Source organism: Zerene cesonia, chromosome 6 (genome assembly GCF_012273895.1).
Source record: "Zerene cesonia ecotype Mississippi chromosome 6, Zerene_cesonia_1.1, whole genome shotgun sequence".
Classification (NCBI taxonomy): Eukaryota; Metazoa; Arthropoda; class Insecta; order Lepidoptera; family Pieridae; genus Zerene; species Zerene cesonia.
In genome coordinates, this window is record NC_052107.1 from 5,447,508 (window position 1) to 5,474,410 (window position 26,903).

Below are 26,903 nucleotides of genomic sequence, written 5' to 3' on the forward strand. Positions count from 1 at the left end.
CGTATGCAATTAGTGAAATTACTAACTACATGCTGTGAATCGGGTTCGTCGGGTTACAATATTAATTAAAATGAGACTAAAAAGTGAATGGGTACATTAAAATTTCGTGTTATACACAAAATTTTCTTGTTTTCACAAAACATTAAGTAAGTATAACATTGAATCTACGTAAGAATAGATATTATGTTCGATTTTTGATTTGTATATTAAAACTCTTATATGCGTATTATTCATGTTAGAGACGGCAAAAAAAAGTTATGATAAGCGAAATTAGGACGTGTCGGCTGCAATAATCGCAGTGTAAGTTATTACCTATACAACGGAGACTTACTTTTGTGCAGGTATGTAGACATTTGTTAAATGTGAATTGTAAAAACTGATGTTTTCGATTTTTGATACGACTGACGAATAGAGTCTCACCGTAGGACTCGCTAGGGAAATTAGGATGTAAATTTCCATTCCGCTCTTGCGAACCTATATTCAGAGACTCTTTGTTTTCGTCAGAAATTTAAGGATACGCGATCTCACGGGATCTTTGTAGTCAGATATCAAAAACATTCTATGAAAAATCGTCGATATCGTGCCGTGAATATTGTTAAATGTATGAAATGTAGAAATAAAATAGATATGTTTCCACAGGTCGACATGGGGTTTGGCTATTTTATTTTGTTGAGATATGAAGGACGTGCATAACGAGAATGTTTAAATATCTCAATGATAGAAACATTACTTACTCTCGATACGGAAAACTGTTTTACTATCTTCGTAAATATTTTTGATAATGATACTTTTAACAATTGATTATAGTAAAGAACACATTCATGAATAATTTTAATTTTGAATTAATTTTCTTCGAAAAGATTTTTATAGCATATTCTACAAAATAATTAAACAACAGGACTAGATAATAGCTACATACATCACAATTAGGTATTAAGGTACTGAACATAAACTAACCGAGGCGTCGGTCTTACGAAGCTGCAAAACTTTAATAGTGTTTTTGTTTCCCGAGAGATTCGAAACTTGTCAGTTGTCACATGTACCCATAGCTTGTAGAAAATCTCCTGTCCTTAAGAATTCCGCATTGAATACGAATAACCAAAGTCACTTGAATTGAAGCAAATTCAAGTACTGGACGATAGGAGGACATGTCATGATCGTCAGCACATAGTTATCAATATGAGGCATACCTACCTCATGGACGTAGTATATAAAGTAGTTAGTAGTTAGTATATTACGTCTATGACCTACCCATAACATAGTCATATCGAATTTAGTGTAACATGCGACATAGATGCCAAAGAATATTTTAACGATTAAAATATAAAGTGAGAGTTATATAAGGAAAAAATAATATTTACAGGTAGCTTATCACTATTTTATATTATTTACAATTTCATATTTAAAATGAAAATTGTTCAAAATCCTCAATTCATAATGAAATAAATCCATACAGCACTCATGCTACAAATCGTTCTACAATCGTCTTCCTCCTTACTGTATCAAATTCCTTCATTTAAGGATAAATGAAGGAATATATTAAATGGCTAAAGCTTGTGGCATAGTGGCAATTCCTTGGAAAATTTTATTCGCATTTGTAAGGATACTAGATTGGGAAAGGAATCGGACGTAATTTAACCAATACACAACAATGTTTAGCAAGAAAGTCGGACTCCTTAGCCATCCTATATCGGGTTATTGTTTTTGTTATTGGCGCGGAGAAAATTGAATTTGTCCACAATCCACGGGATTGCAGTGCGGCGCGTGTATCTGGATCAAACAAATATTCAATTTTCCAATCTAGTTTTTACATTTTACAATTGTAAACGCCGACCGCAACAATGCAAGAGTTTCAAACGGCGATGTAATATTTTTTTTAAAGTGTCAATCAAGTTTCTTATACATATGTCACATACCTACATATAATGTACAAATAAAGAAAGTGTCTATTGTCCCTTGATATTTATATTATTTGCTCATGTTACTTTTTTTCATCCACGAATTATAAGAATTGTGAAGGAGTAAAAATATTACCTATTGAAAATATAATCTCTTATAATCGTGTTTGTAAATTATGTCAATATTATTAAAATATTATACTGGACAACAAACAGATAAAAAATGCGGACGCTGCGTTGCCGTTATGAAATTAGACAATTTTTCTTTAAGAGTGAACATTTTTCCTTGTATCTCTTTTTATATACCTTCTACGTATTTTTTAATGGTACAAAAAATTCTTTTCACTATGTTTTTTCGAGTAAATTTACATTTAAAACGAATGGACTTAAAACTAACACCTAATGCTAAATTCTTTTCTGTGGAACGTGATGGAAATGTAAAAAGGGTTTGAAATAAAACTCGATCTAGTTAATTAGTGACGACGTTCGTGGAGCACTAATTGTGTCTTTTTGTTCGAGCTTTTTATTGGACACAAAAGTCAAAGTGAATGGTCTCGTTACGAGTAAGTCTAGAGATTACTTCTTTTCTTATAAATATTCCCTACAAAAACTTACAAAAACTTTGTTGAGGGTGAAAAAGGCAACTTCAATTTAATATAAGTAATGTAGAATACAGTATAAATATTTAAATTGAATTATTTTAATTCTATTTTCGGAAGAAAGAAGCCAGTTACAAAATTACAATTTAAATTTCTTGAGTTTAATTTTATGTACACATGTCTCCCCGTGAACATACGCATTGTAAAGTGTTCGAAACATCGGAATTGAAATATACCTAGTGAATAAATAGAACCCGATTACATTTAGTCAAAAGGAATCATTATAATAATATTATATTTTTTTTAGAAATTGAAAACTTTTTAACGGATTTTAAACTCGTAATTCATTATATCATTAACCCGACGTTTCGAACAATTTACAATGCGTACGTTCACGGGTTCGTGAATAAATCGAGTTTAAAATCCGTTAAAAAGTTTTTAATTTCTAATTGTATAATACTTGCGTAAAATCAAACACAAGAAAATACAATATTATATTTGCCAAGCATCTGAAACAAACACGGATACTCTTTTGTTTATGGTTATGGTCGAATTGGGCAACTCCATGTGTAATTTTATTTTTCAGACAGGTTAATGTCAAATCAGCTAATTAACGTAAAGACGTAATATCACGAAATATTGCTCCAAATTAGTCTCTGCATCTGACTATTGTCAAGTCATTCACTCGTGATGAACAAGCGGAGCAACTTCATTTAGCCGTGTTTTGCTCGAGTGGCCAGCCAATGATAGGGCACAATCCCTACTCCACTTGTAGCGCCTTTGTTCGTAAAAGCATATTGAGATGCAGTAAAATTCGAAATTGTGTTTAGGCATATTTATGTAAAAAATTATGATCCCCTAAACGTACTGCATCTGGTTATGATATTATGTTCTGATGTTAAGGGCATGACTTGGATACTTGTATAATTGAAGATTGTTGAGATTTGAAAATAAGTACATTAGTGTTTCGTTTGGGTACAATGAGGCTGTGGTTTCGGGTTCTAACTTTCTTTCAACTTTTGAATAAACTTCTAAACTTTAAGATTCTAGCAAAGTAACTTATTTCGGTTCTCAATACCTGCATTAAATTATGAGATATTAGAATAAATTAACTTATCTATCATATTTAAGTTTTTTCCAGAGATAAGGTAAATCGAAGCCAAAAATAATATAAACACTCTTTAAACAGACTTTTATATGAAGATAGATTTAGAGTAAATATAATTTTTCAACTAAATAAGTTGGTTGGTGTGTTTGACGTAAGAACTTTATATATACAGTTCAAATTAAAACATTGATTAATCCGCAGTTCCTTAAACACCCTTTCCGAATATTTAATAAGTGCATTTATAAATATATTTAAAATTAAACAAAGATTATATATTAGACCGTTAGCCGTGAGTCTTATCTGGCTTCCCTTTCTAACAATAATGCTAACTTTTATATATTTATGATCAAAGTACTGAAAATTAAATTGATAGGAAGAACAAGGTATAACAGTATTTAATGAGGTTACAACGTTTATTACATTAAAGTGAATAAGAAGTTACAGTGGAGGAGGTAAGAAGTTAAATAAATTGTATATCATAATGCACCATTTAGTTTAATAGTTAATTGATACCTGTAATATTTTCATATATAATGTTACGAATACCGAATACGAAATTGTTTTATATTTCCTTGAAACGTTGTAACGGAGAGTTTAGAGATAGATACTATTAACCCCTATAACCATCATAATCTTGTTAGACTATGGTACACTTCAAACGCTGTAGTGGACCTTTTAACGACGATTGCGTTTATATATGAATAAATGCATATTCCTTGTTACTTCGTAATAGCGTAAAGTTATGAAAATGGAGCGGCAAAATTCTCCTTGCATATATTTTTAGTTCTGAATATAATTTTTAGTATACGTATACATAATATTGACATTTGTATAAACTATATACAAGAAAAATATTATTTTTTTATGAATCTCTATTACAATCAATCTAATATTCTCACAGTTAACCTTTCCAGGAATCCTTAAATTACTGTTTAATGCTAAATAGACAATAGATATATTCTATTATATTCTGTCCTAATAAGAAAAACAAGACCGAAAAAGAAATGCTTTCTGATAAGTACCTCATTCAACGATATCCAAACTCTTATATAATAGTTGTGTAGATAGGAAGGTAGAATTTCTTCTTCGATAAAAATTAAATTAAGCGACATCCGACCATTTTTATAATCATTTCATCATCATCATCATCATCAGCCCATATATTGTTCCCACTGCTGGGACACAGGCCTCCTATGAGGGTTAATCATTTAACGATCGATTATACTGGCACACGTGAAGCACTTAAGCAAGTAGTTATTGCTTATCAAAAATGACTTACATCCCGATAACATGTCCCGAGTTGTTAATAACATTGTGTATGTGGCTCGGGATCCTTCCTCTCGCGTCTCACCCGTCTATAAGTCGTCTTGATTGACTGTATGAATATTTAGATTGTGGTAAGTCAGATGTTTTAATTTTGTCTTGTCTTTTCACGTTTACAGTAAATGGATGAAGCAAATAGCGTGCATTTTCGAAATTGGCCACAAAAGGGCGGACTGAAGTTATGAATAACTTTCTTCCTCATCTAATTTAACTTGTAAACATTACCATTTAGCCATTTCTACTCGATGCCACTAAAGCGGCATTCGCTAGCTTCATTCAGATAATTTGTGTTTTTTATTTCTCACTTAGCTCGTTATTTCCTTCCCACTAACCCCGTTTTATTGCTGTTTACACTTCAAACGTTATTTACTATTAAACATTATCTTTTTTGTTAATTGCAGTTAAAAAATTGACATAAAAAGACTTTTTAAACTCAATTCATTTTGAATATTAACTTTAAACGTCCTTTTGAATTTTATGAATATTTTAATGAAAACATTTCTATGTGATTTACATACATGTATATCCTTTGAATTTTGAAATGTTTTATCACATACTATCAAATGAACTAAAAGATATCAGGCGAGTGAAGCTAGCCCTCTTCTATTCTACAATCTATGCATTTCTGGTACACTTTACTCAGAAAATATCATACTTTCAGGTTTGTGCCTTACATAGTATTTTTTATTCGTATCTTGATGTGTTATCAATCATAAATGCATTATTTAATCCACAAAACTTCACTGCGCTTTTTGAAAGTTTTCCATTTTGTGAACCTTTGATAGATAAGTGTACTAGACGATTATTGGATGGAGCCTCAAAAATAACAACTTGTGACACATGTGTCAGGAAACACGACAGTAAATTGATTAGTCCTTTGAAAGATACCGCGTTGGATGAGTCGATAATTGGGACGGGAGTTGGGACGGTCTGACGACCAAACTTCATATTCACTTATTCGCGAAGTATTACATTATCCGCAGGCGGTTATATACCAGAGTAGTTTGAGATAGAAACGAGAATCGAGTGAAATACAGGAGATTTGTTTGTAATGATCGATTTCCGTGCTTCGGAAGTCAAATCCATGTTTAATAAACGTGAATGCCGACTATAACTTCAATTAACAGGTAGCAAAATAATAGAAAAGTTATAGGAGAATACTATCACACAAAGTGTCAGTTACGAATCTCTAAGAGGCTACAAGTACTGAGTAAAATATGTAATTTTTTTTTACAACTACAAAATGCTACCTTTCTATTTTTTGAACTGAACCAAAAAACCTTGTAATGTTGCAGATAGAAAACTTCACTCAAAGAAAATGTAGAATCCCCAAAATTCGTTTATAATTTTGGTCACTAATATTTGATATTCAATAATGTACCTTAACCAACTGTTGCTGTCGTGTTCGTAATAATTTCATAAGACGTCGAGCTTTTGAAATTGCAGTTACGTAAATTGTCCGTCGTATATATTCATACCTACCTTTGACAATGCAGTCAGCATTTGTCCAGAACGGTAACTGCTAGTAATTGCATCCGTTCGAGACGACCTGTTCACTTCACGCCACCTTTCTAGTATCCTTGGAAGCTATACTGATTCTTATCAACTTCAAAAAAGGGAGTATCCTCTAAAGGTTTTTGAAGTAGATATGTTTCAATTGCAACTTTCTTCTCCTTTCCTGTGTATGTATATCGTTATAATATAACAACATGACAATTTTTTTGTGATACTTAAGATTTTATTTTTATTATTTTATTTCCAGCTTAGTATACTAGCCACTAGTTCTATAGGCGTCACATGTTATATCATACGGTTAATAATTTTCATCTCAGTACATTTCTTTCATAAATGTTTTTTGAAGCCGGGGCGGACCGCTAGTGTTAAGTACTGCTGATAAATATTTAAATTTTAATGACAAAATATCAATTATTACTATTATATACTCAGTGCCAAAAACCAATTAGCATAGTAAAGGTACTACATATAAAGTTATCTTACCACAATGTGCTAAAATAGCTTGTGTGGTATTTATGTAATCTTATTCAATTATTCAATATACGCGTATAGATGGGCTTACATAAATTCTATTTGATTGCCTCAGTGAGTTCTACAAATTGGCTCACCGGCCAGTAAGCGCAGTTAGCTCTTTGCCGCTGATCACCGCTGTTTTGTCACCTGAATATTCCGATTCACTATGTAGACACCGCCAAAGGACGTCTAGAGCTTTCGATTACGCTTTTTGATTTTAAATTCCACTAGTGCTTTGACTTTGAAATAGAGCTGACGAGACTTTTACTAGACTACGACAAGTAAAACAAACAATTGGTATAAATCTAGTCATTGCGTATTTAATAGTGCAATTATTTGAAAATGAGAATATACAAAAATTACCTACTTTTTATAAAACTCTGTTTCTACAATATTATGCGATAATTTATATATGTGCCGTATTGATTGTTTCATTAGAATTTTTACAACGTTATTTCCTTTTTGAAATGGGTTATGATCATCAGAATCTGGTTTTCATACGTTATCAGCTTCAGCATACATTATTCTCATAGTATTGGTGTAACCTGAGCCCTGTCGCCAGCCTGACACAATGATCAGAGGATCCCCAACTCGAACAAAGCCTTGTTCCATGGCCCATTTTGTACAAAAAGTCACTCGGTTATTTAGATCCGTTTGCCAGTCTACATCGGGAGCCGCTGCAAATTAAAAAAAATCATAAATGAAAAAAAAATCTCTATTTTTTTCAATTTTTGATTCCTTAATTCTCCTCAAGTTCAGTCTTTAAAAAATGTAAACACTTTTCTGTACCCTGTAGAGTGTACAGTCTGTTGTTTGTGCTGTCACAAGAGCAATAATTCTGTGTTGGAATGTGCGCACTCGTTGTGGGAGTTTTATTCCCTTTTCCAGTTCCTTTGACAATTAGGCATTCTGTTTTAACACCTGACTTGCTGCTGCAAAACCGGCTGAATTCGACTGAATTATGTGTTGGTATTTGGAGTTTTGCACCCAATAAAGATATCGAAAGCGACACGGCAGTGGACAGTGTCAGTGTTATATGGATAGTACAATAACAGTTCTGAATTTATCTAGCCTAAAAATTTTCTATTTGTTTTGAACACAAAAAAGGAAGAATAAAAAACTGGACCGACGATTATACGGGCTACATGTTTAAATGGTTTTAATAATTATATTTTATATATAAATAATATTTATATATAATATTTATTAATCTAATGATTTTTGTATGGTTACCTTCTACCGTTACCTTCCTTACCTTCATAAATAAGAGGCATAATACCTCTCCATAAATGCATCTGCCTTGCGATTGGCCCATATCTGGTGACTGAAATAATGGGACATCGAGGTTTGTATTTGGATACGATTTGGGCGGTTTTGCCTGACGTGGTCACCACTACTATAGCTGCAGCGATAGCGCGTTGCGCTGCTAGCACGGCAGCTATTGCCGCTCCAGTTGATTGGTCGCAGGGTATTGGAGTCTTAAAGGAATCGTTTCAAAGTTTAATATGTAAACAATAATTGTAAAAATAGGCATCTGGGACTTATTCCAGTGTGCAAAAAGGACGCTATAATTTAAGGAAACTATACAGGCCATCTAGCGCCATACCTTTATCACACTGGAATTAGTACTGCTTTAAAATATCGTGATGGTCGCTGGTGTCTACACAAAAAGCCCTGCTTAATATTATAAATGCGAAAGTAACTCTATTCTTCTATCTGTCTCACAGAGGATAGTTTTTATCCCGGCAGTCTTACGAAAATGGAAATTAAAACGATAAAACTCCGCGACTGTATTTCCATTGGGAAAAAGCCGCGGGCGAAAAGCTAGTATTTTGATAAGTTGGTCAACAACGGACGTAAAAATGAAAAATAAAAGAAATAAAAATAAAAAATTACTTTATATTTTATGTATCTGAATACTTTAATAAAGCTTCCTTTATAGCAATTTGAATTAAAACAGAATAAAGACACATGGAACAGTATACATAACGTTATTCGTTCGACTTAATGCTTATTTATGTGCTCAGATGTAATTTATTTTTGATGCCCACAGTGTACTGTAGCTGATAAAAGAGAAATCGAAAATAATGACAAACACGGAGAATTACTGGATTAAACTGACAAGTGATAAATAAATAAAAAAGGTAATTGACAATGACATTTTCGTATAGCTTTTATAACTTTTTGGTTTGTGGTTTTTCGGAAAATTGACCCAAAATAAACTGGTCATTTATGTTCTGGTAAGTTTTGCTATTCTATGTAACAAGATAAATTTACAATAAGTACGATACCTTATCGACTAAATCGTGAAAAATTTGTTTAGTCCACATACAAGCTTCTGCTTCTTTGCATGCGCTGGCAAGGCACATAACCGTGTCCACTGGGTACTGGCCAACAGCTGTTTCAGCTGATAGTACCAGGGCATCAGCACCGTCTAGAATGCAGTTTGCAATATCAAGGAGTTCAGCTCGAAGAGGCACGCTCTTGTACCGCATGCTACTAAGAAGATGTGCACTGATACAAATAGGAATGTTTGCCTGCCAATAAATAATCATAAATTTCATATACTACTGATTAGTCTTAATTCTTGATACTTGTGAATGTCTAATATGAAATTCGCAAAGTATAGAGCATTTATTTAAATAGATAAACTGAAAAATGAAAACCTTGTTAGCTCGAGCAATCATATTTTTCTGAGCAATGACCAGTTTTTTTGGTGTGATATCCGATCCCAATTCTTGTCTCGTTATCATTATTCCGTTGCTGACCTGAAAAAAATGGAAAGGAAAAGCAAGATGAAACATGATAGACAATTATATACATGACGATGTAGGATAGACAATTATAATCTAATTTAAATAATCATACTAGTGTACCGAATAAACAAATTAAAACAAAATTGCTAAATATTCTAAAATTACTTATAAAAACAAATGAGTAATTAAACAACAATCCGAAAAGCTAGGATGTTATATTGTTCGATAAAGTTTGTATATTATGACATTAGTTCCCAACTATCCAAGTCAATGCGAAACTTTTGCGATTGAACAAATATCTATTCAAACTTCCACATGTGACATGACTAAGATGATTTTTCTAAGAGCGTCGCAGTGACTAGTTGCATTAAAACTACGCGAAAGTCTGCCACAGTATTCCATTAGTTAGCACTTACCGCTAGAATGTCGTCAAAGTTGCGGAAGCCTTCAATAGTTTGGATGTTGGCGACAATGGCTATTTTCCTTCCCTTCTCACCCATTAAATGCCTGAGTTCCGTAATCGCATTAGCCGAGTCTACGAAAGACGCGATAAGAATGTCCAGCTGAAGTGAGAGATACCTTATTTTGTTTAGTTAACTTTGTTACAGTTTTCAGGACATTTTTCCTTTGTGTGACAAATAATTATTGTTTAAAATTTATTATAAAAAACCATCTACATATAATTATGTAATGAAAAAGAACGATCAATTATTTAAAATATGTTTAATATGTATTATTTCACTCACTTGATTGGATATAGCCATGTTGATATATTCTTTATCTTTATCAGTATAGTTCGGCATATCAAAGGTAACATTCGGTACAAATACATCCTTACAAGAGCCTAACAATCCACCTCTCTCAATTTTACAAGTCAGCGTTGTAGCAGAAATAACGTCAACTTTCAGCATTATAGTTTCATTGTCTAATAGAACGTAGTCACCTTTTTTGACTTGATCAGAAAAGTACATGAAATCTATATAAATCGTGTAAACGGAACATCGATCTTTATAAGTTTCGTCTGTAGTCAACCTTACTGTATCTCCTGTTTTTAATTCAACTGTTTCTCCGTAACTCTGGAAGCAATCCAATACTTGGAATCTAGACGCATTCACTTAAGCGGCGCGTCATTAATCTTGTTAGGATCCTTAATATTCGGAGACTTAATTCAAGAACTTTCCATGCTGTTACTGTGGCTGACTTGATAATTGGTCAAAGATATTTTGGTCGCTTAATTACGTCGTTATAATAAGTTCAAGTAAAAGAGGAATTAGTATAAAAAGATATTTCAATTTAACGCTACTTATGTACCTAATGATTTTTTAAATCGTTTCTGTGTTAATATAAGGTTGGAAATACACTAGAGCATATTTTTGTGCATCTTTAATCATTCATGTGTTCAACATAATGGATAGTTCTTAGCAATTATTTTTTTATGACATAGTCGGCAAAGGAGCTGGTGTTAAGCTCTAGTACTGAATTATATTTGCAGAAGCGCAAGGCTGCTACCAGGCCTTATGCGTCTGCAAATGAATAGCAAACTTTAAAAGGTATTGGATTAATTAAGAATTTATGATAGAAATAAAGAAAAGGACTAGGTGAGGAAAAGTATACATGCCAAATATGGTAAAGGAAAAATATCCAAACTTCAGATTATATCGATTGTAGTATTCTAAATTTAAAAAAATAGGAACGATCAGTGTTTGACAAATAAATGCTGTAATCTATCAGCAAAGTAAAAGATAGATGTTTAAAACAAGTTTTAACAACAGCATAATAATAGCAAGGTTTCCAAAAATAATACTCGTCAAAGTTCTCGATCTCCACAATAACTGAACCAATGTTGAAAATGCATGAACCAGTTAAGCGCTGTCTATATATATATATATATTTACTTTTTTTTAAATATGTATACGTTATTGTATTTTTTTTTAATTTCTTCATCTATTCAGTTCAATGGAATCGAGTGGAAACTGAAATATATTTCATAACATACATCAGCAATAGTTCCCGTTCTAATCTTTCGACCAGGCAACCTAGCTGCTATAGCTAAGGGATAGTTACGACCCATTTGAGTACTGTAGTTCTTAGCCGCTTGCCTCAGCATTTTTATAGTCTCTATGTGTTCTTCTTTTGTTCCAAAATTCAAGTTCAACAGAGCAATATTCATGCCTGCTGATATCAATTTTTCTAATATTTCGATGTTGTATGTTGAATGACCTGAAATATTAATGGAAAGCTTTCGAAAAGTTGTACCTACACCTCAAAACTCATACTAATATTTATTATATAGATATTATTAATTATTTGTCATATCTATGCTGGGCGAAAATGTGTAGAAGGAACCATTAACCCTATAATAATTTTTCAGTTACAAAACGAGAAACGAAATATAGTGGATCCAACTCGCGAATAATAGATACCTATCCAAGAAAACAAACAAATATATATATAAATGTAATAGCTGTAAACCGGGTGGTCACTCAATGCTAATCGAGTCAATCATCTTCGCGTGAAAGAGTAACGAACATCCATACATCCATCTATACTTATAAATTTCGCATTTATTATAAGATAATACTTGTCATATAACCGGTATATCCACAACTGAGTTTAAATTTCAGACATCCAATATTTAACTATTTTTATAAGGTTATTGAACTAATTATTGTGGGAGTCGAGCACGCTTCGGCACGAATTGGGCCAGCTCGCACCGGGGAAGTACCACACCCCCACAGAAAACCGGTGTGAAATAGTGGCATGCCACTGTGTTTCGTACGGTGAGTGGGGGAGCCGGAGGCCCGTTTCCTTTTCTTCACCCGTCCTAGTCCATTCCTTCTCTCCAGTCGTTAATCCTTTCCTTTTCCCTTACCCCATTAAAGCGGGCAGCGCATTCCCAGAAGCCCTACCTCTGCAATGGTTCATGGGCGGTTGTGATCGCTTACCATCAGGCGTACCACCAGTTCACTTGCCCGCTATTACATAAAAGAGAACTACGCGAGCGAAACTGTACGAATAGAAACGATAAGTTAGTATTGTAGAGGTACTACCTTTGCGAATGTTTATGGGCGGTGGTGATCGCTTACCATCAGGCGAACCACCAGCTCAGCTGCCCGCTATGACATAAAAAAAAAATAATAATTTCCTTCATTTTCCACACTATCCTGGTAGATTTAATAAAAAAAAAATCCTCGAAATATCCTTCTAAATGTGGGCCAAATACCAATGAATACGAAAGCAATGTTTGTTAATCCCATGTGACCCTACTTTTATATAAAAACCCTTCTAATAAATATAATTTCCAATAATACTTTTTACCCATTGTAACGATAATGCCCGTGAGACGTTGACATCCCGGCGGTGCCTTTATATCGAGATTGAGTAAATGGTCGAGTGGTGTGTACGCATGCGCAGCTGGCAGTTGTTGCCCTGGTAGCTCCATTGCATCGAACTGACGGAAAACTTATAGAAATGTACAATCGACTTTTAAGTTGATTAATTGGAAATTCTTCTGTTTAAATATTTTTAAGGTAGGTGGGTAATTTATTTATTTATAGTACAGAAAACAAAATACTTTTTATAAAATATTTTGTGATGTGAAACTTTATAAGGTTTGTAACAACGCTCACAGTCGCATAATCGCCGTTTGTTATTCGCAAGAAAGACAAATGATGTGCATGAATTAATAAAATTCATGTTTTCAGACATAAGAAAAATTACTATATTACACGTAGAATGTTGAATACAAAAGCTGAGAAATATAGATAAGTGAAACTGAACAAGATAATAACTCTTCGATTTTCAGTACTAGCTTTGTCATAGGCTTCCTCCCTCGGTCATGTCTGCGGGCAAAGCAAGTGTTTCTACAGCTTATATGTTTACTCTGGTACACAAGCTACATCACTGCGAAGTATCATTAAAATCCGTTCAGTGGTTTTACCGTGAAAAGTAACAAACAGAGATCGACATAAGGTTTATTCTGTGAAGTATAACTGTTTAGATGAGTAATATAATATATAATCAAAAAGAAGCCGACTTTACAAATAAACAGTAGATTTCAAATAAATAACTTAACATACCTCGCCAAGTTTTATATCGTATTCAGTTGGCCAGACCATGATAATTTCTCAATATTATAAATACAAACGTACAAAATAAATTCACTTCGAAAACGCACGTATATTTTGAAGTATCGAAATTATGACAAGTATTGATCATAAAGAAGAATTATATATTTTTTATTATGTCACTAAAATTTGACGATTGAAGGAAATTTAATAAACTTTTATTATTTGTTTTATAATTTTGTATGTTATTTATATATTTTTACATCGTATAAAAAGCTCTCCGCGTCGATATTTTTCAAGTTTTAATAGGTAGAGCAGTATAATATCTGTATATAATCTTATTGATATATTTATTTAATGTACCTTTGTGTAGTTATTGTTTTGATAGGGTTTTTATTTAAGTGTCTTTTAATAGCTACGTACAGATTTTTAATGATGTGATATGGTATATGAGTAATAAGTATTAAGTTGGCATAAAATTTAAAATAATATTCATACCCGATTTACACGTTACAAGGTCACAAGTCAAGTCACAAAGAAGAAGAGAAAACAAGAAGTATCAAGGCAAAAATAGCCGTTTTTCATTTTAAAATTTATTTCAAAATTCCAAACAGGGATATCTTTTTATCTTGAATGTCACGGATTTGCGTCGTTTAAGCAGAATCGCAAACAGCAAGAGCCGTTGCTAACAACGTCAACGTAAATAAACACGGCTTGGAAAAATAAACAAAGGCTTGTTTTATTTGTGGTAAAACCATTAGGGGATCAAAACGGGGATTGAGATAAATAAAAAATAGGGAAAACTCGGACGCTCCAGAGGGCTACCCTTGACAAGGATCGCTACAAATCTTTATGCTGTGAGAATTGTTCTCGGAAACAAATCAAATCTTCACTGTGGCCGAATAGAAAACTGTGAAACAATCGGTTGAATAACTGTTAGAGATAATTGAATAGAGCTGGGTGTATCGTGGGTTAAAAAGACCAGCTCCTAAGTCGACTACTCGCTAGTATGAAGTAGCATACAGGTTTCTATTTGGTAACATTTCACAAATTAAATAACTCGTTAATTCATTCGAATTCTCGGATCACACAGTTAACTTTATGTATGACGACATAAATGTGTAAATGTTAAAAATGAAGGAAAAATTAAAATAAGCTGTAAACAAATTATTCATATAATACTTTATTACAATAATATCGAAACGCTATGTTTAAAATTATTGTATTATGTATAGATTAACAAAATACTGTAAATCATTAAGAAGTTGTTTTAATGTAAATTATACTAAGTAGGGACACACATATTATAATACTATAGGTATATGTATCTAAATTATATATATAAAACTATAAAAAAATAATTCACGAATTGTTCACGTTCAATCGTCACATCTGCAAAAATGAAAGGAGGTCCGTTATTTTGATAATGAGATTTGAAAAGGAACGAATAAATTGAAAAAATTGCTAATGAAAAGATTTACTAAAATCGTTTTATAAATAATTTATATAACTTTCGAATACATTCATGTATGTCGTTAAGTATGTTATGTATGCATTCATACTCACTCGACCAACAGTTTCTTCGAGACGCGAACAATCCAAACCCTGACCATGTCGCAGAAGGAGCTATCATCGGATCCTCGCTGCAGCGTCACATACATATCTCCGTACACCAACCAGCCCCGTTGTACTGCGTATTCTATGGCGTAATCAATTCGCCTTTCGATTGCTTCCTGCCAATTTTTCGATGACTCTGGTGATTCTGTAGAATATCAGTCAATAAGTTTTGTGTATGATATCCAGCCATCATCATCAGCTCTCATTTTTTCCTACCGCAAGGACATGGGCTCTGATATAATATAAATACATGAAAAATTGTCTTTAATGGGATAACGAGTTAGTTTTAAATTTAGTTAGGCCACAGATTCCTTGTATTTTATTAATCTAATTACTTAAAGATATTAGAAGTACTACATGTTCAAAATTATTTGACAATTACTATATATCTTCAAAAAAATTGGAAACGATTTTTTTACGATTCGTGATCATAGTCACCGTATTACCGTTACTAATATACGTGCCTTTGTACATGAGGGGCATTACGCTTCTATACGTATGAAGTAGCCTTAATACACTGATCTTCTTGCTGAGAGAGATAACAAGGCACGCGGGTCTCATGCGGTGAAGGGCCTTCAGTGTTTTGCCGGTCACTGTGGGTACGATGATAACTCGCGATTTTGTCTGGTTGGCGACTAACGCACAAGACATGACGGCTGCCTCGGCTGCATTTATCGGTGATTTCGCCTTAAAGATGCACTTTTAAGATATAACATGTATAATAAAGATATAATATTATTACAACCAAAGATTTGTAACACAAAATATATACAAATAAAATTTTTAATCATAAAAGCGTAATTTTCCTATAACCATTCTATTTTACATACATAATCATGCATAGTATAAAATACCTCATCAAGAATCCTCCAAAAATTGCTCTTACTAGCAACAATGGGTTCAACGAAGTAACACGTCTCATTAATAGCATGCAGGACTTCATACGTATTATCAACGTTAAAGCAATCTCTGAGAATAAAGCCGCTAACTCCATCCATAAGTGCATTCACTACGTCGGATATTTCATTGTCATAGAATAATCCAGTCTTCAGTGCTTCCTTGAAAACTCCACCGGATAAGTAAAACGGCTTACCTGCCTACAAAAGGAGCTGATTTAACGTATGTCCATTATTAAATACAACGACTAACGAATACACACAAAGGGAAGTAGGGGTGGATGCATGATTAGGGTTTCCCGTGGGAGGAACTCTTTTGGCGAAACTCGTACCTGGTGTATTACATTTTGCTTATTAATAATTGCATTATTCAGGACGTTATCATAAATCAAAGAGTGGGATTAGTAATGAAATAAAAGGTACCTGCATACATTTTCCACACACCCATTTTTGTATATGGGCTAAACGAAATTTTTGCGATACATCTATTTCAAATGGTAAAAATTCCCTCGACAGTATAATACCATCACATTCCTGGAATTTGATTTTATAGAGAAAATATAATAGGTATGCCTTATAGAAAATGTACCTAACTTCCGAGTTAGATTAGCAATCCCATTCACCACGGTATACCTACTAATACTTTAGTGTGATTGTATTTTGTTCTCTATAATAAATACCATAGATACAGACAAAAGTCTGTTCTCAGAGAAGGCGAGTCTAACATAATGTCTATCGAAGTTGGGTGGAGCCACAATGCTTGTTCCATAAGACGTAACATCGTTGTAAGTTTGGTGACCTCATGTTAGTTGTTAGGTTAGATGTTCCTACAGCGCGTTTACAGAATAATATGTAATTGCGCTTATGGTTATGGGAATACAACGAACTTTCAATCAGAAATTGGTTTATATACATGTAGATTTTATTCAATGACTTTATACAAATTTCATGTCAGAGTGAGTGATAAAAGGTGTATATTTAAGAAATTCAATTAAAAAAAAAAAAATATTCAAGGCAGGATAGATATCGTTACATAAATTAAATCTACATACGATCGCTTTATAAAGTCAAATACCAAGCCAAACATCGCTTTCAAAACTACATTAAAGCCAATAAAAATATGGCTCACAATCCAATTATGATTGGGAAGATCTACTATAAAAAAAATATAAATATTATAATTGAACATTTCGCAGTTTCAATATTACAACCACGCTTTCATATTAATGTTCCGAATTTGGAGTTATTAAAAGGGGTAATAGATGTAGTGTATTGTTTACAACGGTAACTCGGCCAGTTTCTATGATTTGAAGTACATAAATATTTGTTCATTAAAGTGTAAACAAGTATATTTTGTTTGCCACTACTCGAAAATAATGTGTGAGCTTGGAGTGTATAACGTCAATAATAACATAATTACATAATGTTTAACGTTGGTACTGTTTCGTTTTCATGACATTAGTTGTGAAAGACTAAATATTTATGTTCTATTATTTTCTCAAGCTTGATATATTGCGGTAACTAAAAAGTGACACAATGATTGTTTTTTTGCTCACTATTGAAAATCATACGCACAAAGTGTGTAAGCCAAATAGATTTAGGGACGAAAAACAATATATTTTCTGTATATAACAGTACTCTGTAGTAACTACAAATCCTTAAATTAAAAAGCTTTTGTAAATTAAAGCAAATTGCATTCGAGCCCAACCTTAATAATGTCATCTATGTTTTCCAGACCTTCTTGCGTACAAACGCCACCGAATATCAAAGGCCTTAACATCTTTCCCATGTACTTCTTTATTTCAGTGAGGGTTTCTGCTTTTCTTACATAATTTACAATTATCATATCAATCTTAAAACAAAACAATATAGCATTTTAGCGTATTTTTAGTGTCATTTTAACATAATACTCTAATTTATTGTAACCGCTTTTCTCGGCTCCATCCCTGCGGCCCAGGATGAAAAAAAAACTCGCTTTGTCACTCAGGAATAACCCCTTCGAATAGCATTTTTTTTTTAATATAGGCCAAGTAGTGTTTGCCTCATTCCTCCCCTTAAAATATTTGTATTGATGATAGCCAAATCTGACTGCGGCCAGTCCATATAAGTATTGCTCTTTAGTTTTGCCTGCATATACTAAAATCTTCTCACATTAAAATAAATAGAAACTAATAAAAAAAAAAACACCCAAGTTTGTAGTTTTTAATTTTAATATTGAAATTTACAATATAAGTTAATTAGTTACCTGGTACTGCAATGCAAATTTAACCATGTCTAGATCCTTCTTAGTTATAATTGGTTGGTTGTGAGCAACACCTCTAGCACACACATTACAGACGTTACCTAACTGGCCACCCTTCACTACAATGCACTTAATATTCTCCTCATCCAGAATAGCTTCACATTTCATTATAACTTCATCTGATCCAATGGAGATTTCTGTTCCTTCTTTGATGTCTTTGGCTAGAGTGGGATTGTCAACGAACACCTTTTTTAGGCTACATTTATTGTAATGCGACAGTCTACATGTAAGAACTACATGCATTCCTTCTTTAAATGCTATAAAATCTGCATTCTGCAAAATAATAAGTAATTGAGTACTTAATTGGCCTCAGTAATTTATTTCCTTATGAATCATGAATAGCTTTAATATATCAAGATTATTTTTGAAATTGAATGGTCGTTGACAGCTCAATAAGAAGTCAAGAATGAAGCAAAATTAACATATAACTGATATGGTGCATTAAATTGCTTTTATACAAACATTTTCTAGAAGGCCTGTTTTAACGATACACGTTTTCAGTTCGATGCAAGTAGCTACTGGCCAATCGTGGACGCCAAATTTACGACAACACGCCAACGCAGCTTTGTCCACTTTTCCGAGCATTCGAATCCTGTCTCCCTTTGTGGTGAAGGACATTTTAAATTTCGCTACATTCATACCAACTTCTAACAATTTTTGAATTTCGACAGGTGTTATTTGTGTGTCGGCTGTAATGTGACCTTATAATTCAGTTTTGTACGCTATGAGTATACATGACCTATCCTACTACTTAGATGTACTTACATCTCGAAAGTTTTTTAAACTAAATGCATCTTAAAATCTCCAAGAATACGTACATAAGGTGACGATAACCGGACATCTTCTAAACCGGTTGCAAGGGCGATCTAAAATTTGAGGATGACTGATATCAACATCTGTAAACTCGATGTTTTCGGGAAATTTCTCTGCCATTTTAGTTACTTAATAATTCAATTCAATTCAATTTTATTTTATAAATGGCAGTGCTGTGTTGCCACAATTTTGCCAATGTCACGTTGTGGATACTTAATAATTATAGTTCTAAACAATAAATATTCATTTATGATAAAATTAAATACAATAGAAATGACTTACGTCAATTAAGAAAGATGCATATAAAAATAGAAAGGCGACAAGTTCCTTTGTCGCAACCAACACAGATAATAAATTTATGCTTTGAAAAAAATCGTGATAATTTTTGATTTTTATGTACCAATGTACACTTACCTAGTAGGTACCATCTGCTTATAATAATAGTAGCAGCATTATGAAACAAACCTAACGAGCTACAACAAAAAATAAAATACTATTTTTTTACAATAACCTTACATTCGAGAATCAAGCAGAATGTTTATGGACGGAATCAATTTGAATAGGTATTAATTCTATTTATACGTAACTGACACATTATTTGAACTAATGCACATTTTCTACGTCCTTTCATTTATTGTAGGTATCAATTTTATCAGAAGTGTTAATGCCTCAATAATAATGCACAGTTCAGCTTAAATTATTTTATTAATGAAATGTCCATTTCCATCGACAATCATATGTATAATAGAACCTTTGATCAATATAGAACAACCGATCTAGACCCATAGGAATCACCCTTCAAACTAATATTATAAATGAGAAAGTTTGTTTGTTTGGATGCTCGTCTACCAATAACGCTGAAACTACTGAACGGATTTTGATGAAACAGTGTATAAGGACAGAGTACAGACTTGAATGATAGGATACTTTATTGCACAATTAAATGATCCCTTGGAATAAAACAGGAATCTTGAAATCCGGGCGTAGCTGGTACATGCGGCTAGTCCCTACTAATCCCTACTAATATTATAAATGCGAAAGTAACTCTGTCTGTCTGTCTGTCTGTTACGCTTTACCGCCTAAACCACTGAACCGATATTGACAAAATTTGGTATGAAGATAGAATAGAACTTGGGAAAGGACATAGGATACTTTTTATCGCGAAAACAGGATTGAAAGAGTGGAAAGACGGGATGAAAGTTTGTATGAAAGTTCGTTATTGTCAAACCGATTTTGATGAAACTTGGCATGAAGATGGAGCTAAACGTGGGAAAGAACAAACCATACTTTTTAATGCAAAGAAAACACTCCTTACCATGTCGCGCGATATAAGCGAATTCTACGCGGGCGAAGCCGCGGGCGAAAAGCTAGTATAATATAAAAATCAAGTCAATTCAAGAAATAATTACAGTTATGATTTTTTAGCAAGTTCTAATGTTTAAAAGATAAACAAAAACAAATATGTACATATAGGGTTTATTGTAAAATAAAAACTGTTTAAACATTTGAAACCCATGACACAAACATAAAATTATAAAACGTAAGTGTTCCCGCAGATCAAAAAAGAAGTATTTCTTGGTCTGAGAATGAAGTGCAAACAATTCTGACAGAGCATGAATTCATTTATGACATGTATATCGATTTAATTTATATATAATTTTTAATACACAATATGTCTATGCTGCAAATATATACTGTAAGCAACTTGCGTAAAGAAAGCTTCATAAAACTGAAAATTAATATTATGGGCATTCATGTAGTTGGAATGATATTTGCAATCGGCATATTTAAGAGGGTTTGTTGTATATAATGGATGTCAGTTAATTACGTATATTTTGGTGATTTTGCATACAAAAATAAGACACGGTTTCAGTAGAATTCGTGTCTTATCTTGTCTTAGATAGTAATTTAGTCAAGACTATAATATTATAAAAAAAGGTATCCAAATGTACTCTTGAATAAAACCATTTCAATAACAAAAAAAACATTATTCACATTACCGATAATAGAATGATCAAAATCAATTACAATGAATTCAAACAAACATTATTAAAACCCAAGAAAGTACCAGAACTTGTCCCATCCGTTGTATTACGGTTGTCTCGAAATATATTCATATATATCTCGCATGTTCTTCTGCCACAGACACATTCCAAATACTTATATTATCAGCGAAAGAGCTGGTGTAATGAGATTTCCTTAAAGCTACAAATGTGTAGCCGTACTTCAGTAGTTCATTTTTGATACCGTAACAAACCGCAAATCGTACGCGAGCGACTGTCTCTTCGTACCAGTTAGCTTCACGTTCTTCTGTGAAAAGGATAACTAAAATAAATCATTTAAATAATGAACCGAAAATGGATACATTTCTTGTCTTATAATTTGTATAATCCAAATTTTATATAAAGTTCTCTCATAAATATATACGATTAGTGGTCCGTCCCGGCTTCGCCCATGGTACGTATATAAACTATAGCCTTCCTCAATAAATCGGCTATCTAACGCTGAAAGAATTTTACAAATCGGACCAGTAGTGCCTGAGATTAGTACGTTCAAACAAACAAACGAACAAACAAACTCTTCATCTTTATAATATTAGTAAAGATTATACACACTTAATTAGTAGTGTTATTATAAAACATTCATTTAATGATCTGTATAAAATTTGACTTTTAGCACAGTATTTTATCGTGCTCTGACGGACAACACCATTAATTTTTACACGCTTCTTATTAGCTTCACCTGTATGTTTGTATGTTTGTTTGTTTGTAACCGACTTCTTTAGGCGCGATTTTGACCCACTTTAAACGGCCAGATTTCGTTCAAACTTTGTAGATTTATTGAGGACCGATGACAATACAATAATTTGATAAAATTATTCCAGTTTTCAATTTGCAAAATATGATATTTGTTAAAGCGTGTTTTTTTAGTTTTTTTAAACTATTATATTTTATTTTCAAATTATAACACTAACGAGTTAGTTAATAATAGCATGCATACATAGATAACCTACATATTATATTATAACGTAGAAATCTACTTACTATCGTATATAATCGGTATTAACCCTCTATAGAACCTCAACTTCCTAGCCACTGCTGGTTTTGAAGTGACCGCCAACACTATTGCATCGGGCGCTATTAGGGACAGTCGAGCGGCAGTTCTGCCTGTCACTGTGGTCAGAACTATGACCAGAGCCCCGACTTGTTTGGCCGTTAGAGCACACGCGGAGAGACAGGCTTCAGCTGCATTTACTGGCGTATCTATCTGGGTTGGTATTTTTGTTGGTTATTTGTACTTTTTGAATCAATATTAAGTAATAAACGAGTTATATAAAATAAACTGTGGCTTTGTTAAATTGTTGGATAGATCTGATATTCTATTCTATATATTAGTTGCTCGCCCTGACTTGCCCTGGATAGCTAACATCTTTTGTAAGTTTAATCAAATATTTCACAGTTATTATTTAAGTCTCAATGGAGACAATCGAGAAAAATATATTAAACAAAAAGCTTTCAATATTATTGAGCTTTCAGGTGCTCTGATCGAATCGTTTTTTTATATATATGCTATTTGTGATATACATATAATAAGATAAACTACCACAACTGTAGTTTCAATATATACCATAGAAAATAGATGGGTTCACTTTCGGATGGGTATCTTTATTAAAAACTATGTGAGTACCTCGGTTGATATCTTCCACGTGCTATCAATTTTATGCATAGATTCAACAAATCGACAAACTGAGTCCAATATTTTTAGAGATTTTAGTAAATTTTCAGCGTCACAATAATTCTTTAGGACGAAACCACTCTTATGTAGTACCGCGTTCGTTATATCAGATAATTCACTGTACGATAATTTCCCTTTCATTAAAGTTTTTTCAAGAATATTGCCAGATACGAAAAATGGCTTCCCAACCTACGGATAAATGTTGAATAACTCTATTATTTTAAATAGAAGCTTATAAACCAAATAACAGAATACATAATTTGTATTAATACAAAAATGTTGTTAAAAAATACTGAAAACACGCTATAATGATATAATCAACTGAATTGTCTCATTTCCTTTCATGCAGAGTATCACCACGGAAATCATTTGATACTGCCGATCCTAATCAGGATAATAAAATAGGCTCATGAAATTGTTATATTGTCACCATGGAGGATCCATTAGTATACAAATTGAATTAAATCTGTCCCTCGAAGGTGTGTCAAAATTGAGTTTAAAGTTAATAAAAGCATGTTTTAACAGATTACCAAAAACATTGGTAATTACAATTGCTAATTATTTCATAATTGAGATACATGGAATGTATCACCAGAATTCAAATTATTATTCTGAATGAATGCAATTTTAGGTATTGCCTTATTTGGAGTCAATTTGTTTCTATATATTATTTTTAAAAATTAACAGGCAGGTAATTGAAAACAGTGAAATCGAATAAGTAATACCTACATCAACTTTAGACATAAGTGATGATGATGGTTAAGAACCGTAAAAAACCCTATGTCAAAGTCATACCCACGTGTCAATGTCATCCACGCGTCAATGGGTACAAAGCTATTGAAAACGATAAAAGTATAGGATGAATAAATCGTTGAAATATACATAGAATTAGTAAAATTATAGATGTTTTTGTGTTTTAATTTACGAGTATCGTATAATGAACATTAAATTATTCCCATACCTAAATTAGTCTTTCTTTTCTAATCACTGCGTATGTTATTAAACGAACACTAGGGAAGCTTTACGCATATGCCATTTGATGCCTTTAAATGGACCAAGTTATCCATTTTTTATGATTTATTTAATTAGGCATTGAATGCCAAATAGAAGTCATTTGTGAATTTTATATTGATTTTTATTTATATTACTGTGAACGTAAAATTACTGTTCAAGAAATATTAATTTTATCTATACATACTACGTGTGTATTAAAATGTAAAATTGACATAATTAGAAAAAAGTAACTAGAAAGACCCTTGCCGGCTCTTCTCTAAAGAAACTGCTTCCCAAAACGGTGGTAAATGTGAAAAAAGTGTTATGACGATTGCTGCTTTTTTAAGAAGTCTACATGAATAAATAAATGTTTGAGTTTAAATTTATGCAGTGCGGAAAATGTATATACATTAGGTATCTAATTTAAACATCTGCAAGGGTTTACATAAGCACTTGAAGGAAGCTTTCCGTTAACATTTACCTTTTGACATTTCGCACTAATCTGAAGCTCAATAGCATGCATACTATATTTGTTGGATATTTGAAATACCAGGAATTCACGCGCGAGTATAATACCATCTGATTCCTGAAGCAATCAACGAATTATTGCTTACTCATGTAAGCAATAATTACATAGTCATTAGATGTTCTATCACAAATAATCAAGCCAAAAAAACACTGAAACATACTGTGTTGTAGAAAAAAAAAAAACATTAAAGTATCTCTGAAATTGACGTTCTAACGTAAACATGTAATCATCACAAACCTGAATAATAACGTCAATGTTATCCAAACCTTGTTGATCGCAAATTGTGCTTATTACAAGTGGATTCAATTCTATCGGAAACAGATTTCTGACTCTTTGTACGACACTGGTTTGACGAACGTAATTAATCGTAACTATGTCGAGCTGAAATAGGATTATGTACAAAACATTATTGATCAATTTTCAAACATAATTCTATTGTAAAGTACTATCAGATATTTCTGTGTGAAATGTTTTGACTTGAAGTAAAATTAACATTTTAATACCTTTTGTATTTAGTACGATTGATTACCAATTACGAGTGACTTTAGTTAGATTAAGTAAAAAGGATACGCAGTACCTCAAACTCCTTAGCAAATTCAATCAACTCTATATCGATGGTTGCAATATCTTCTTTAAGGTTTGGTAATCCTCGAAAAATAATGTGTTCTCTATTTCGAAGGACACCACCTTTAATAACTTTACATCGAATGAACTGAGAATTGGTTTCCATGCAAACCAATGAAATATCACTGTAAACTATTACAATTTCTTGGCCAGGTTTTATAATTTTCAAAGTGTTTTTATCGTCAATGTATATTTTTTCGGCGGAGCATCTGTTAATGTAATAATCGTTGCTTGTGATTTCAGTAACGTCATTCTCCTTCAATGTTATGCAGTTACCTATATCCTATAATAAAATAATAAGTAATATTTATATTTAATCAGTTATAGTATAACAAAAAGTTTATCTTTTTATCAATAATATGCATGGCAATACTTCAAACATTATAAATTCGTCACCGGAAAATTTGATTGACGTTATATTTTAGTAAGTAAATAAATAATTTAATATGAATCATTTACTGCTCGTATAACACCGGTTCGGATGGTGGCACTTGGCAAATCTATGGAAATGGCTATTGGCCAAGTTGATACGTCATATTTTCTGCAAGCACCCTTCACAGCGCTTTTGAGCATAGCCAATAATTTTATTTTGTCTGTTCTTGTCACGTTGCTCATTTTAAAACTGATGATGTGCAGACCCAATTCAATGAATTGCTGTATATCCACTGATGTTAATATCCCTTCACCTGCAAGTAATACGATAAGTTGTTCTGCTAGGAGTAATGGTGCATTCACATAGAATTAAAGAGGCCTATAGACACGAAACGAGTTCTTTTGAAATCAGTGACGTGTGACTCTTTGTTGGTCTTTTGTTTGAGAGCTGTAAAAAGTTATCCAGTGGACTGAAATATCAAGCCTGTTATTGTGAATAATTACGTTATTTACAAAAAGTAACGTAACCTTTATAATGCTTTGTATCCGTAACATTCTTATACCAAACGTAACTCTTATAATGTTTGAGTCAATTTCAATGGGTAACGCAAAATTTCAATATTGAATAGATATGAAATATGTTATTCTTAAATAAACAAAAACACATGTACGTAAACTAAGTGAGTAGATATCCCCAATCAATAAATTTTACATATTGCGCATTTATGTAACATCCACATTTAGTGAATTCAATGTCATAGTTTCCGTAAGAGGCAGTGTCCAAGTAGCGACAACATTAGCAGGAGACTAATGATAGTAATAACTTACAAAAAGTAACGATAAAGGTAGTTAGTCTATACGGTTTTTCTAGCCGCTCTGAGAGAATTGATTTTTCATCAGCCAAAGCTATAGATGCTACTGGAAGGGTACGCCTCGTGCTTTCCATTACTAGAAGTATGAGATGAGCTTATTTTATTAATCTTGTTTTCGAACACAGAAATGTAAGTCGTAATTCCTTAATATTATGTAATTATTATCAAGTTTGAAGATACCAACCTTGATTTCCTCTTGTAAAAATATTGTAAAAATTTTATATATAATTGTGATTATTTTTTGTATATAATTATTAATTAATATAAAAATAAAATAAATAAAAAGTCTCAAAAATTTGTGCAAAAGCACATGTCAATAAAGTTATATGTACATAGACAATAGTCTAAGGTAATTTTTGAAAACAGATTAA

The 26,903-nt window shown here is 32.5% G+C and overlaps 2 protein-coding genes across 2 annotated transcripts; both read right to left on the bottom strand.

Moving 5' to 3' along the window:
• Positions 1 to 7,451: 7,451 nt before the first annotated feature.
• LOC119840612 (pyruvate kinase-like) lies at positions 7,452 to 13,830 on the bottom strand. The gene is made up of 9 exons (XM_038367300.1): positions 13,792 to 13,830; positions 13,031 to 13,163; positions 11,709 to 11,932; positions 10,459 to 10,788; positions 10,129 to 10,275; positions 9,623 to 9,724; positions 9,248 to 9,493; positions 8,212 to 8,434; positions 7,452 to 7,633 (listed from the first exon to the last, which is right to left on the bottom strand). The coding sequence occupies exons 1-9, from the start codon at positions 13,828 to 13,830 to the stop codon at positions 7,452 to 7,454; spliced, it is 1,626 nt and encodes a 541-aa protein (XP_038223228.1).
• Positions 13,831 to 15,341: 1,511 nt separating this feature from the next.
• Positions 15,342 to 26,606, bottom strand: LOC119840613. Its single transcript, XM_038367301.1, has 16 exons — positions 26,489 to 26,606; positions 25,748 to 25,974; positions 25,242 to 25,571; positions 24,902 to 25,045; positions 24,617 to 24,721; positions 23,095 to 23,331; positions 22,452 to 22,674; positions 21,528 to 21,717; positions 19,413 to 19,480; positions 19,057 to 19,283; positions 18,538 to 18,867; positions 18,001 to 18,144; positions 16,716 to 16,826; positions 16,251 to 16,493; positions 15,861 to 16,083; positions 15,342 to 15,541 (listed from the first exon to the last, which is right to left on the bottom strand). The coding sequence occupies exons 1-16, from the start codon at positions 26,604 to 26,606 to the stop codon at positions 15,342 to 15,344; spliced, it is 3,120 nt and encodes a 1,039-aa protein (XP_038223229.1).
• Positions 26,607 to 26,903: the final 297 nt, after the last annotated feature.